At 39.5% G+C, this 14,987-nt stretch overlaps 1 protein-coding gene across 50 annotated transcripts in view; it reads right to left on the bottom strand.

The window, feature by feature from the left end:
• CLASP2 (cytoplasmic linker associated protein 2) overlaps positions 1-14,987 on the bottom strand; it is a 156,441-nt gene that overhangs the window by 68,160 nt on the left and 73,294 nt on the right. For all 50 annotated transcript variants that reach the window (XM_071561468.1, XM_071561473.1, XM_071561469.1 and 47 more), the window contains 2 exons: positions 6,829-6,908; positions 641-733 (listed from right to left, as the gene is read on the bottom strand). In XM_071561468.1, coding sequence (XP_071417569.1) covers positions 641-733; positions 6,829-6,908 — 173 coding nt within the window. The remainder of the gene's footprint in view (positions 1-640; positions 734-6,828; positions 6,909-14,987) is intronic.

The following is a 14,987-nucleotide window of genomic DNA, read 5'->3' as shown; positions in this document are numbered from 1 at the left end:
GACAGTGACAGTGAAGTCCTCGGGACTGTCACAGCCTCCGATACTGACCGGGGCTGACCCTGCTGAGCATCCGAGATCTGATGGGATGGGATGGCAGGGAGGCTTTAACTGCCAGGGGACAGTCCCTGCTGAGATTTGAACTCAGGTCCTTGGGATTCAGAGTCCAGAGTGCTCTCCTTTACACCACAGGACCGCCACAGTCCACAAATACACAGAGACAATTCTGTTCACATACCTCTTTCTAAACAGTAAGATGCCCTAAACCTGATAAAAAAGTATAAATGCTACATACACACAAACATTTCAATCCTGCAAGTGAAACTGATTGCAACCATACATAAGAGGTATCAATGCTAGCAGTTAACCTGTAGAATATGTGATTATGCATTAATGCCACAATGAAATATATATGATGGTTTTTAGAAAACCTTCCACTTAGGTGTCAGCAAAAATTTATTTTGGCCTTTAAAAAATACTTGCTTGAACTTACTTGGTATACAAAAATTCAAGGTCTGAGAAAGAAAATTTCTTTCATTATCTAGAGTATAACTATTTCAAGACAAAAACATTTTAAAATATCTGGCTGCCTGTGCTTTATGAAATACATCCACCCAAACCCGACACCAGATAAAAAGTTTACCGCATTAGTTCGTTGATCCCAATCATGTTTGTCATCGGAGAGAATTTCCCTGATTTTGTTCAACGTTTCTTCAAGTTCTCGACTAGAATAGATCTGAAGTGTTGAGAAAAAAAATCAGAAAATTCGTATTGTTAATATCCCAGGTAACCAGATGAAGGAAAACAGCTTGTGAAGACTGAAAATACAATTCTAATTCTGAAAATCTTCCCCCCGAAATTCCAGAGAACTGTGTAAGAGGCATAAACAGGCATTTAAAGACAAAACTGCAATGATATCACTGAATAGTGAACGTTCCTTACAAGAAAAGCTGAAAAACTAACATTTTCCTCAAGATTTTACCTTCCAGCATTGTGAAACTCAACCAACATTTTAACCCAAAGCAACTCTTTCAGGAAAGGGACTCTCCTCTGCATTATAAGAGTGCATGGCTCTCTGAGGAACAAACTGCACTGCGAGTCAACACTAAAATAAAAATGTACCTGAAAAAATAAAGGCTTCCTCAGCTTCTTTATGTATAAATACTTTAAGACTACTATTTATTAACTATACAGTCAGTAGATAAATATATCGATCCACCTCTAGTTGGAGTTCTTGCTGCACAGTAAGACCATCAAAACTGAAACCTGAACAATCCCATCATGCAACAGTCACTATTTGGTTATACATGAATTAATGCATTATTGATAATTGTACAAGACTAGATTTCTAAAGAAGAGGAAAAAAAACACCTAGCCATGAAAATATATTATTGTCAAATAAACTGAATTCCTTTTTACTCTCCTGGGCATAAGTCACGAGATGCTTCTTTCTGCTCCACTGCACATGCAAAATTGAAAGGTTCCCCCTCACCCCAGACTGAGAACAAGTTTAAGACGATGTGATGCAAATTATTAATCAGAAACTTAATATGGCCAGAGTTTTTTTTAAAAAATGTATTTTCAGCTAAAAAGTCCCAGTTTTTCAGATGAAAAGGTTTTCTGTATAATCACATCGGGCAAAACTCAGTTGCCCATAAAGAAGCATCTGGAGTCACCTGGCACACATTCAAGACATCCACATGGGGTGGGCAGATACAGGTGAAGACTTCAAGAAGTCATACCTTGATCTGCTGGGGGGCAGGAGGGCTCTGCAGAGGGATCTGGATAGACTGGAGACATGGGCTGATTCCAATGGGATGAAGCTCAACAAGGCCAAGTGCCGGGTCCTGCACTTTGGCCACAACAACCCCCTGCAGCGCTCCAGGCTGGGCACAAGAGTGGCTGGAGAGCAGCCAGGCAGAAAGGGATCTGGGGGGACTGAGGGACAGGAAGCTCAACAGGAGCCAACAGTGTGCCCAGGTGGCCAAGAAGGCCAATGGGATCCTGGCCTGCATCAAAAATAGCGTGGCCAGCAGGACCAGGGCAGTGACCCTTCCCCTGGACTCTGCCTTGGTGAGGCCACACCTTGAGTGTTGTGTTCAGTTCTGGGCCCCTCAGTTCAGAAAAGAGATTGAGGGGCTGGAGTGGGTCCAGAGAAGAGCAACGAGGCTGGAGAAGGGACTGGAGCACAAGTGTTGTGGGGAGAGGCTGAGGGAGCTGGGGGTGTTTAGTCTGGAGAAGAGGAGGCTCAGAGGTGACCTCAGCACTGTCTAGAACTACCTGAAGGGAAGTTATAACCAGGTGGGGGTTGGTCTCTTCTCCCAGGCACTCAGCAATAGGACAAGGGGGCAAGGGCTCAAGCTCTGCCAGGGGAAATTTAATTTGGAGATCAGAAAAAAATTCTTTCCAGAGCGAGTAATCAGGCATTGGAATGGGCTGCCCAGAGAGGAGGTGGATTCCCCATCCCTGGAGGTTTTAAACTGAGATTGGCCGTGGCATTGAGTGCCATGATCTGGTAAAGGGACTGGAGTTGGACCAAGGGATGGACTTGATGATCTCGGAGGTCTTTTCCAACCCAATCCATTCTATGATTCTATAGTGAAATCTGGAGCCTTGTGTGATAACATAAACCTAAATAGTGAGGCACCTAAACAGTAGGGTCTGATGCTCCCTTATCATTTATTTAAGTACCAGGCAGAACTCTGGCATGTGCAAGAGCACATAGAAGGAACAAGGGCCAGTGGCTACAACACCTTATCTTGCATGAGTTGCTGGAGAGCTTTGACAGTGGTCTCTCGAACACACTGATCTGCAGGCATATGTGCATCTTTTATTTTACAGTAAAAAAGGGGGAATGTCTCTCTTCTGTTCTATAGTTAAGTTAAATCATTATTTTCCATAAAAGACCTTATTTTCCCAGACAACTTCAAATTACTACAAGGGTTATTCCCAAGACAGTTTAGTTTTCAAGTTTCCTGAGCATAGCAAATAATTTTAACGGACAGAAGACACAGGACCTTGACACTTCTGGCATCTGCATTTATTCCAATGCTTTAACAGAATATGGTTATGGAGGTCTTTGTATTTCATGCCAGAACAGGGAGGAGGTGAAAGAGATCCATACTCTAAACCACCTGCATATTGGGTTTATAGGATAAACAGGGCAGAAACCATTTCAGAAACAGATCAATTACTACACCCAGGCCACTTTCACTATCACACAGAAAACAACCTCTGACCAGGCTTGGCAGAAACCACTTCAGAAACAGATCAATTACTACACCCAGGCCACTTCCACTATCACACAGAAAACAACCTCTGACCAGGCTTTATCAACAAAACCAAAATCCTTACTACCACACAGCTGTGAGAGCTTTTCCAAGGCAGCAGCAGCTCTGCACTTCTACACAGGGGACGCGACTGGATCCATAAAAACTAGAAAGCTACTCCTCATGATTGCTGTTTTCTTCTTCTTCATTGGAGTCATTAAACATCTGATGCATAACTCATTTAAAATGAGCAAATGACTTGATGAAAACTGTGGCCTCAAGTGTAACAAGACTTTTAACTCCACTACTGACAAAATTGAATATGAGTTTGGTATCACCATTTAATGTATTTGTGTACAATGGCAGCCTATTAAGAGTTGCTACACAATATTAGTTTACTCTAACACTAATTCTATAGGTGCCATACTCTTAAAAGGAAGTATTGTGTGTCTCAGTAAGCATTTTTATCAAATTTTTAAATTCCCATTATGAAAGAAAATTTTTGTTTTTTCTTCAAAAGTGTAAGGGACTAGTCAGTGGTTTAACTGAAGATGCAACTTTACATATTAAAGTGAGATTTAATGCCATCTGAATTTGTGACATGATTCAACCTCCTCAGACTCTCTCAACCAGCACTCACCTCGACCTGTCTCCTCAGTTCAGAGCTTTAACATACAAAAAGCTCATCCTACAAGTGGAAAGGCAAAAAATTCTCTGGCCACTCAGCATTTCTGTCAACTTACCATGATGACATGAAGGGTAACAAGGAGAGAAGAAGGATGACCCTTTTTGGTGTCATCCAACAGGTCTGTTCAACACACACCCAATGCTTAGGCTGAAGTCCTGGTCATGGTACAAACACATTCTGCAAGAAGTTTCATTGAGTAAATCCTGAAAATAGGACTTTTTTGTTGTCAGCCTGTGTGGCATCAGAGACCACACTGCTGCAAGAATTAAACATGCCAGGCAACAGACACACAAGGAACCTGTACAATGGGCTTGTGCCTGCCCTATTAGCATTCCCAGGCAAAGAATTTAATTTTTTCTTTAATTACCTAGCACAAACAGAATTGGACTTAGGCATATTCAGATTGGCATTGTAATGAAGAATTTAATAAATGGTATAATTTTATCTTGTCATGAAAAGAAAAACATAATTCCATTGAAAAATTCCAAACTGTCAAGGTTTCCCATACCTATTTTAATTTCAGAGGAATAAAAGGCAATATTTTAATAATTTTTTTCATCTCTGCCCTTGATTAATTAGAAGGCCAGGATAAAATTATGTGTTCAGCCAATGACATAATGCACTTTTTGTTCCCAAGTTCCCACATGAGAATTCTATAAAAAAACCTGAATTTGTTTTGAAACAAATTTTAGCGCTTCATGTGAGTCACATCCAATAATTTTAACACAGAATTTTCTTCACTTTCAGCAAAGGCAAACAAAGTTGTAAACACATCATGGCAGTAATCTTAAATATGAAGGCACAATCCTGTCACCAGAGGACTTCTCTTTTAGGCACACAGACCCACCAGACTACATCTGAAAATCACCCATTTTCACCATAACTGCTGCTCTCCATGAGAGGGCAACATACACACACACCATCAGTGCCAAGGGCAACATCAAAGACAGAAAACTTAAAAGCTCAAACACAAATAGAGTAATAACTATACAGATGGAAAATATTTTCAATATGGGGATTAAAAACTAGGTATGAGTAAACAATATATTCCTGAAAAAAGATCAGCAGTCACTGAACAGTCACTGGAAAGTCAGACCAACCAATGGCTTTTAAGTATGACTTAAAACATACACACAGCACAAGTAACCTCAATTTACTTTATTAATCCAGATGCACTTAATCCAGAGCAGGATCTGGTTTTCCAAAGTATCATCTCCTTTGTTATTTTCAGTGAACCCACTACTGAAAATCATAAATGTAATGAAAACAGAAGGTACACAGGAATGGGCCCAATAATGAACAAATAACTCCCCTCCCTGTGCTGTTTAACAAGTTTCCTTGGCTTTTAGGATAACCTGGCAAATTACAGGTCATAGACATTCTTCCTTTACAGGTCTAATATGGAAATTTTTCTCTTCCTTAGTAATTAACATGGTCTCAGAAGGTGGAATCTGCCTTTCTTTTTTGAAAGATAAGTGATTGTTCACAACCAGAACCATGAAGTTGGACAGTAAGAAGTCATTACTCCTAAGGACACTTAAAACCCCCAAAGGTCCCTTTTTTCCCCCCTTGCACTCTCATCCATGAAACAAATAGGTTATTTTGGAGTCAGTGATACATTTCCACCCTGCCTCCTACTCAAGCCAGGGGAGATTACTAAGGCAAGTGTGTCTTTCTCCTCTCTCTCCTGCAGTTCAGGGAATGACCTCCCTTCCCAGGCCATCCAGCAGTCAGACAGAAAATCACATGTGTTGGTCAGTGGCATGTGGTCACCCCACTCTTGTTCTTGCAATGTTATTAACCAGCCTGAGTGAGTAAAGAACTCTTCTCTACTGCAAAGAGCAAGGCACTGAACTTTCACTGTGCTGTGGAACGCAGCTCTGTCCAACATAATGGGGATAAATAATATTAAGGGCTGCATGTTTTGGTCCTCCAAAGAATTCTTTACACAGTCTGAAGCGGCAAAGAAACATAAAGCTCTTACACTGTAAGACAACGATTTCCTTTATGTGACAGGGATCACGGAGATTGAGAGTTCCTTCATGAAAGCAGACAGTATTTCTGCCTGCAGAAGGAGATCTAACAAATAACTATGCTGTCATCTTGGGATGTAAAAATAGAACAAAAGTACATATCAAGAAAAGGGAGTTTCACAAAATCCTTCTGCTGTTTGGGAACTGTGGCTTACTCAGTTTTTGGTTGCCTTCCACACCTCAGCTGCTCAAGGAAACTTATTCAAAATAGGTCTAGGAAGCTGCGTGCATGTTAAATGACTCAACTGTGTGAAAGCCCCAGATACATGCAATTCCCACACTTAAGGAATAGAAATTAAAATCTGATCTTACAATTAAGAACTCAGAGTCCAACAAGTTCATTAGTATGAAAATAAGGCAATAGATTTCGGGGGTTTTTTTAAATAGTGCTAGAATGAGGACAGGTATGCCAGACACATCATTATAATTCGGGCACATTTGAAAATACAATTCTTGCTTTTTAAATTAGTTGCCTGTATTATTATTACTTCATTATCCTCTGAAATTGCAGCCCTAAATTTTCCAAATACTATGGAACTATTTTCCTTATTTACACACATGATTATTTTCTGTAGCTCCCTGGAAAATATTAAGAGAAGCAATAATTGATTTTCTACAGAGTGATAATAATTAGTAGAACAATAAGGAAAAGGTGGTGTTCTTTTTTTTGTAACTAACTAGAAAAAGATCTTTCCATAGAGACTGTAAATTCAGGAAGAAGGGAAAGTAATGACTCCTGCTCAGAACACTGCAAAATTCCAAAGTTTCAAAAGCAGGCTAACACACACCATTGCAAATAGCACACTTCTGAAAACAAAGAGGAATCCACACAGCCTCTTACCTGTACAGTAGGAACATCTGTAAACGCCTTAATAAAATCATCCTCATCCACAGCTCCAGCTCCTCCTTCTTTAGAGGAACCTAAATAAATGTAAAATATTGTTAAACATTACGTAAGGTTTGAAACTGACATAAGCATCTTTCACCACACCTGCTTTCAAACATTTAACATAACTTACAAAAACGCTGAATTTTTGTACAGAATTGCATCCCATGTGTAGAACTGCAAGACCTTGAACTCTGATTTCACCACGAGTAGGAAAAAAGGAAAACTTTTTTTTAACTCCAAGCAATTTCCAATTTTACAAATTTAATGGTTTCATCACTCTAATTCTGTGTTTAATTGGAAACATGTTTTGTACAACAATCCTCTAGTGGCCTTGTGCTTCCCAGTATCCTCACAAGGAGCTGAGAGGTGAGAGGTATTTTGCAGTCTCAAAGCTCCAAGAACTTCAACAATGAAAGCAAAGATGCAGTGAAAAGAATTTGTGTTAAAGAAAGATCTGAACTTCCCTGATCAGCAGCCGCCTTCTTAGACCACTCATGATGGAACTGTTCTCACAGAACAGCCAAAGATGCCCCAAATCCTCAGCCAAAGGATCAAGGACAAATACTAACCCACAACCTGCTGGTTTCACACTGGGATATGGTTGTAAATTTCATTAAAATCTTGGGCAGAAACCGAGACAACTCTAAAGAAGGAAATAATTTGAAAACAGCATCTGGATTTTACTTTCTTGCAAAAACTCAGGTTACCAAGAAAGCCCTTTTTTTAAAGAAATGGAGTCAAGTTTGTTATCAGATCAAAGAACATGGTCATCAAGTCCGGGGTGCACTGCAAGCACAAGGTGAAGCTTCACAGAACCCTTCACTATGTTCAATAATCCCATCAGGAAGAGAACATGACAGGTTAACTGCATGGAGATAATCAGTCCAGTCCAACATTTCCTTCTTGAGATAAAAATCAATCTCTTACAGTAACTCAGGATCAAGTGTCTCTTTCAGACTGAGGAGAGATGGCAGAATGTCCTCCCTATCTGGTAGAGGAGACACGTATTTTTTAACTAACTAAAGAACAAATAAAAACATAAGGAAAAAGCATAGAAGGCTGAATGGTAAACTGAAAAAAGAAAAGCTAGGAATTCTTGACAACTCAAATTCTCAGTGGCTGAACTCTGAAACATTTCATGGTTTACAGTCTTTGATCTCCTAATTACAGTGCAGGAAATGATGTCTGCTGTGTTTGTACACATGTGCAGTTTGCTAACACAAAGGTCCACCACTACTACAAATTTGATGACAAACTCAGTAGATCTCAATGCCTCCTCTGTGGAGAACAAGATCTCCCACAGGCCTTTGTGGGTCCTTGGGTAAATCCACAGAATTTGGATGTGGTACCTGCAGTATGATACAGGGATATCCAACAGCCTTCGACTGCCTTAGCTCAAGGATGCTGTGAAGAGATGCTGTACGTAACACACTTCTACATGTGCATCTCCAACACCATCTGCCATAACTGCCAGTGGCAGCCAGAAGTTGAAGAAAAAAACCATAACCACCTATTTCTCCTCCCTCCACAGAGCTGAGGAAACAAGTCCTTCCATAAAGTTCAGCTAAAAAAAAACCCAAGAGGGAAAGATGCCATTTACACCCAGTACACACCTTTCTGCCACACAAACTTGCACAGCTCCTCCAAGGGAGGATGTCCCAGTCACAGCAGAATTCTGGGGAGAGAAGCCTTGAAAAGAAGTAATTTGGGCCAGGGGCACCACGCTAAACTAAGTGGTACAAACAGCTATTTAGATGCTTCCCAATCTCATTTGTCCCTCCCCAAATAGTCTGACATGTAAGAAAGTCTTATGGAACCAAAACAGAGTCAATATGCACTATATACTCAGGGATAAGGAAAAGTAAACTTATACAAGTCTGGTATTATCATTCACTTACATCAATACACAAACACCTCTGTGAAAGCAGGGAAAAAACTTACTTTTCATTCCCATCCTTTACTTACCAATTTTTTACCAAAGGAATAAACTACATAAATAAAATGTTACAAATTGACACAGGTAAGCCATGAACATAAAAAATATATAAGAATGTTCAGATTTCAAGTATTCATAGTGCACTCCTGTATTCCATAAAGGAAAGATTAAAAGGGGATGAAGTTGCCTTGGTTAAGTAAGAAGTGTTGTCATGTTTAGTCTGCCTTAAAGCACTGCTTTTAAAATTGGAAAATACTATGGGCTACATGTCAGCTATTTCTAGGACTGAAACATCATCCAGTAATGCATCCTGAGGAAAAAGAGAAAATCTTCTATCTGAGGAACAACATTTTTTCACTTTAAAACTAGAAAGAGGAGGGACAGACTACCATTTAAAATACTCCAGACACACAGCACTTCTCATCTTCCCTAGTTTCAGCAACTGTTTACTTCTACAAAATAATTTTTTTTTAAATTAATATTCTTAGAAAATTGCTTTATTACCTCTTTGCCTGGTAATAAAAAAAGTTATGTAGGATTTTTGGGAGGTGACACTTTTTAGAGTTATTTGTAAAATCACATTCATTTCTGTTTCACTCATCTATCTTTCTCCTCCTCAGCTGCATGATCACACAAAGTATGAAGTGCCTGTCTTCTCTTCCCATTGCACACAAGTCAGAGGTCTACACTGCCCGACAGGAAAATCACTGTTCAGTCCTTCCCTTCCTGATCTCCCTATAGGTATGTTCAGCAATTCTGCTTACCAAGTCTCTGTTTCTGTAGACACTAATTAAAAAATGACAGAACTCCACACTCTGCTTCCCAGTTCAAGTATTTCACCGTGCTAACAAGAAACACAATAGTCACACACATGTAGATGTCTTCAAAGAACCTCTCAAAGAACCTCTCAGGCTTGACTCTCCTCCACAAAAGAACAGCAGAGCTTTACAGAATTCTCATTCAGACAGTACTGCCTCCAGACTCAAAACTGATGCATCTGATGGAGCACACACATTTTAACAGGCTGTTTTGCTGCTGTTATCACTTACCTTCTCAGACCAAGCCTGTGATCATAAATTTCTTAGATCCCTCTCTAGTTCTACTGCCTTCAACTCCATAGTGCACGTTCACTGCTACCCACAGAACTCATAATCCTTTGACCAAATACAGGCAAGTTCAGCTACTGCATTCCTAAAGGCAGGAACACCATAAACAACTCTAAGGGGCTTTAACCCAACTGCATTTTTAACATCTTTAAGTGCTCAGCACACAGCTAAAATCCAGAGCCTCATCAACTGGGTAATTACATTACCCTGCCTTTGGACTAAGCACACGGAATCCAACTGGGCTTCCCTCACCTGAGACACAGCAGAAAAAATTCGTTAAAGGAGATGAACTAAAATACACACAAGACATTTATCTACTTCGTTTGTTAGTCTTCATTCATAACCTTTACTTATTCTTATCCTTCAATCTCTCTAGACTCAGAGAGAGACCTGCAAAGCCCGAGCTCCACTACAGGAAAGTGGTGAGAATCTACCAAATATAACAGACAGACAGATCTGTTGTGGAAATAAATCCAGCAGCTGAAGCCCCTCTGGGTTTTATTAGTGGAGCTTTGGGAGGGTTTTGGATGTGAGGTTTTGTTAGATTTCTCCCTCTTTTTTTATTGTTTGTGTGTCTGTGTCTTCTTTTGTTTTGATTTTTAAACTTAAGTTCAATGAATCTGGAAAACGGAGGCAAAGAAAAGAAACCACTCACTTCCTGCAAAGCGCTAGGAGAGATGACATGTTCATGAGTTGAATTTATGGATTTCTAACATTTTGCAAGGCCTCAGGAGTATTTTTTTTTAAAAGAAAGTTTATTCCAGTGATGAGACTGAATTCAGCACTATGAATAACTCAACATCAGAAAGGGTCCTGTATGCAAGCAAAACAATTACCCAGTCTTTTGCAAAATAATGTTTTTCACCCAGGAGTTAATTCCTGTGGTTGACATCCTCCCCTCTTCAGACTGAAACATTTGAAATTCTTCCAACATACCACAACAACTTTGGAATGCTCATTTGCTCTACTGCCTACTAGGATCTGCAAAGCTGTACCTTCCAGATGACAAAACAATCAGAAAATACCATATGGGAAGAGAAAGACATTGAGAGTGATATTGGACTGGTACTTTTGTTTTGAAATGAACTGTTTAATCAAAGTACACAAGCCTTGGCCTAAAAATAAAAAAGAATTCCTTGATTTTTATTTGGTAGCATGTCTACACTAGTCTAATTCTTTTTTTTTTTACTTTTATGGGCTTTCAACAAAAATTTCAAACAAAAAAATTACCCTGTGAAAAAAGGGAATTTCAAAACTAGTACAGAAACTTAGGAGTACTAAAAAACAACTCTAAAACTTTGTTTCAGTTTTGCTTCTAATGCTTTTTGCAAAATTCTTCCCAAAAAAATGTTTAACTATTTTCTGATACAACAGGTATCACAAATTTAATGTTAGTAAAATTTAAGAAGGATATTGCTTCTCTGATGTCTTCTATCCCTCAGAAATCTCTCGTTGCATGCAGTAACAGTATCCTACTGAGCAACACATCTAGACTAAAATGATGGGGATTACAATTTTCTTTCCTGAAAGACAACAAAAAGCTAAAAAGCTACACCTTTGTCTCAGCTAACTGAAAAGCTTTAGAGAGACTGCAGCAAAAGATGCACATCATTCTGGATTGAAAGAAAAAGGAAAACTACTGTTACCCTTCTGGCTTTGTAGGTTAATAAACAATCAGCTGTAAATTAGGAACAGACAGCAGCTCCAGCTCTGCGTGGGATAAATGCACAGGATAAGCTCAAGTACTTACTCAGCTTTTCGTATAATAGGGTAACTGGGAACTCCCACTCACTCCCACTGACCTCTCATTCTCTGGTACAGCTGAACTGTAAGTCACAACAGGCAGGGGCTGAACTGAGAATGAAATAAACTGCCCAATATGAATAGTTTCAGTTCCCTATTCAGCTCCACTGTGGGGCCACACAAACACCATGGCAGCACAACCCAGGGATACAAATGAGCCAGTGCAGACAGGGAAGGAAATTGGTCCAGGCAGCTTCAAAAGTACAACTGCTGAAAGTCTAAGTACAGGCTGAGGGGAGCAGAGGGAAACTCAAAGTGAAGTCAAGGAAGGACAACTGCAAAGGCCACCTGGTGGAATGAGCACCCTCTGTCACTCAACACTGAGGGGTGGATCCGAAGCAAGAGCTGATACCGAACAAAAACACACAAACAAAAATGCAAATGTACACACAAGCTATAAATAATAGATGACAACAACCCTAACAACAAAGAAGACACAAACCCTAATTGTTTCTTCACACGGTACTTGCAGTAACAGCCACATTCTGTTCCCAGGCCTGGTGGGCAGATGTTGCAAAGGTCGTATTTAATTCCTTCTTTGAATGTACATTCTGTTTGTTAGAATTGCAGAAAAAAACTGCAGTTTTTCCTGAATCTGCTGCAGCACTCAGACAGTAGTCATAAAATCTACTCACTTATCCTTGGGTCAGGCTTATTACTACATGATAAAAGCAAGAGCATACTTTTAAAATGGCATCTGTTGGGAGCCAGGCAAGGAAATCTCTCCGAGATGGCGAAGGTGAATTTTAGGAGAATGACTGTGATAAAAATTCTCCTGTATAGACAAATTTGAATCTCACCAGCTTAGGAAGGAATCTATTTATCTTTCAAGGTATCCTAAGTTTACTAAAATGTTCCAGAATAACATCTTTTCATACGCAGTTTTGATGAGTCTGCTTCTGTAAAACAGGAACCAAATGTTTGGAAAAGTGGCTGAAGATTGAGAACTTTTGAAAATTTTCTTCACATTTTAAATTACTGAGTTATCTAAAGCCATTTTATACACTGTACATACACACCTTGATGTATTAACAGGTTCTAACGTTCTAAATAGTCTTATTTCTGTGTTTGAGAAATTGATCTGCAGACTTCAACTGACAAACTTGAATAAAAACCTTCCATAAAACAAGCAAATGGCTGTTCATCAGTCTCAAATATCTGTATATGGCATAAAGGTGTTTTAAGAGTCCCTCAGTAAAGATGTCTTCAGTTTACCTGCCTAAGTTAGGGAAATATTTGAGAGCAACAAAAAAATAGCAGTTGCTCCAGATAAAAACACTTTGATCAGCATTAGACAAGGTTTTTTTTAAACAAGGTACTTACTTTTAGATAGTTACACTGGTAACTCCTATAGGAGGGGTATAATTAGACTGATCTAGATAAAATTATGTTTAATAACTTGTAAAATGAGTAATTGCTCTGGTACAACTGTTGGCATCACTTACTGGCTTTGCTATAGAAGTTAAGAAACAGATCATGCTGCAAGTTGCCAGAGGTCTGACAGTAAAACTTCAGGGGAGACCAAACCATGAAAAGCTGCACTGATCCTATTTTAGACAAAAGTTCTCATCCAGCTGCCTTGTACCCATTTTTTTGAGAAAACAACAACTGCATCTGGAAACAAGGAATTCTACATTCCCCAAAACTTCTCTGCTGTTGTGAACTTGTCCATGTTCCAGTGCTTTTGCAAGCACACACCTTTGTGTGTGCCTACCAGAGAAACCTCATAAATAAAACTTCATTGGGAGTTACCTTATTGGGCTGCTCAACACATTTGTGTGATGGCAGTTGTTACCTGCATATAGGGGAGTGAGGAAAAGGAGAGAGACAGCAAAAGGAACATGTACCAGTCTCAGAGGCCACTGCAGTTCATGATTTAATAACTTAAATGCCTTTGAGTTAAGCTGAACTGCTTTAAACAAAGCCACTGAGCAGACAATTAGGCTCAGCAAACCTGTTCAGTTGTTCCAAATCAAGCCACCAGAGTTTCATAAAATGAGTTCCAGAAATTGAATAAATTTTTAAAATCATGGTTCTAGCAGAAACTGGACTGACAAAGCCTTCCTGTTGTCTTAAACCAGCTTAGAAAACAACTTAAGTCATAACCAAGCAACTTTGAGCAGAGTAGAAAAGGATTTGCTGGAAAACCCACTTTAAGGAAACCAACAGATGAATTTTGTCATGTTCAGCCCCAGTGACTGACATTTGTTCTGAACTGACTTGTCCCCCTCAGCTCCTCCAATGCCAAGTCATTGTCCCTGAGGCATCCAGAAAGTCATTCAAGCTGAAACAGCTGCACAAACTGAATAAAACAGCAAAATACATTCAAATACCTTGGCAATACCTTCAATTCCTTACTTTATGTGCCTGTGTCAGAAACTTGGCAGGCATGGTTAGCCAATTTCCCCAGAGATCCCACCTGTATTGCAACTGTTTCATTAAAACATTCCTCCTACATGCCAGAGACATTGCACATGAACAGAAGTTTCCACACAAGTGACTGTGCTGTCCCTGAGGACTGAGATGCTGAACTGATCTCTCCATACCTTTACTCACCCCAGGAAAGAACAGGAGCAGGAAGGACAAGCAGAAATAAGGAGTGAGCTGTGCTTACAGGGCAGAAAGTGGTGCAAGGTGTTCAACTGTTAGAACAGCACATCTCAACCCTTGGGGTGTGACATGTTAGTGAGGATCAAACACAGGACTAAGAGGAAGCCCAAAGTAATTCTTATGTGGACTGAGGATGACTGCACCACCATGCACACCTTAAAATCTGAAGCTGTTCTTGAGCAATTACACAACAAAGAAATTAATAGTGTTTTACTTAATACAAGGTTTGAACAACATACATTAGATAAGACCAAACCCTGGATGTGGAGGGAAAAAAAAAGCAGTTCCATGTGCAGCAACAATAGAGATGCCTGACTTATTTTAGGTTTCTCTCAAATTGATTAACGTTGGTTTCTACTCAGCTGGAAGCTCATACAGTCACCTTTCAACTCATGCAATGTTCATGCTCACATGGTAAAAGCACTCATGCATTTCTTTTCTCTACTGGCACTCATTTTTTCATAAATAATTAAAAACATACATTTGAGACCCTATTGTTTTTGTCCAGTTTCAACAGGTGAGTTTTGAAGTTTTTTAATGCAGCTTTCTAGTAACCTATTTACATTTTACTTTGATTTGTTCCTAGTTTTACATCCTAACAGGGGAAATTGCACTATTTATTTTATATTACAGAAATTACTGAGAATAACCAAGAA

Source organism: Pithys albifrons, chromosome 7 (genome assembly GCF_047495875.1).
Source record: "Pithys albifrons albifrons isolate INPA30051 chromosome 7, PitAlb_v1, whole genome shotgun sequence".
Lineage (NCBI taxonomy): Eukaryota > Metazoa > Chordata > Aves > Passeriformes > Thamnophilidae > Pithys > Pithys albifrons.
This window is presented reverse-complemented; position numbering and strand designations above follow the sequence as displayed.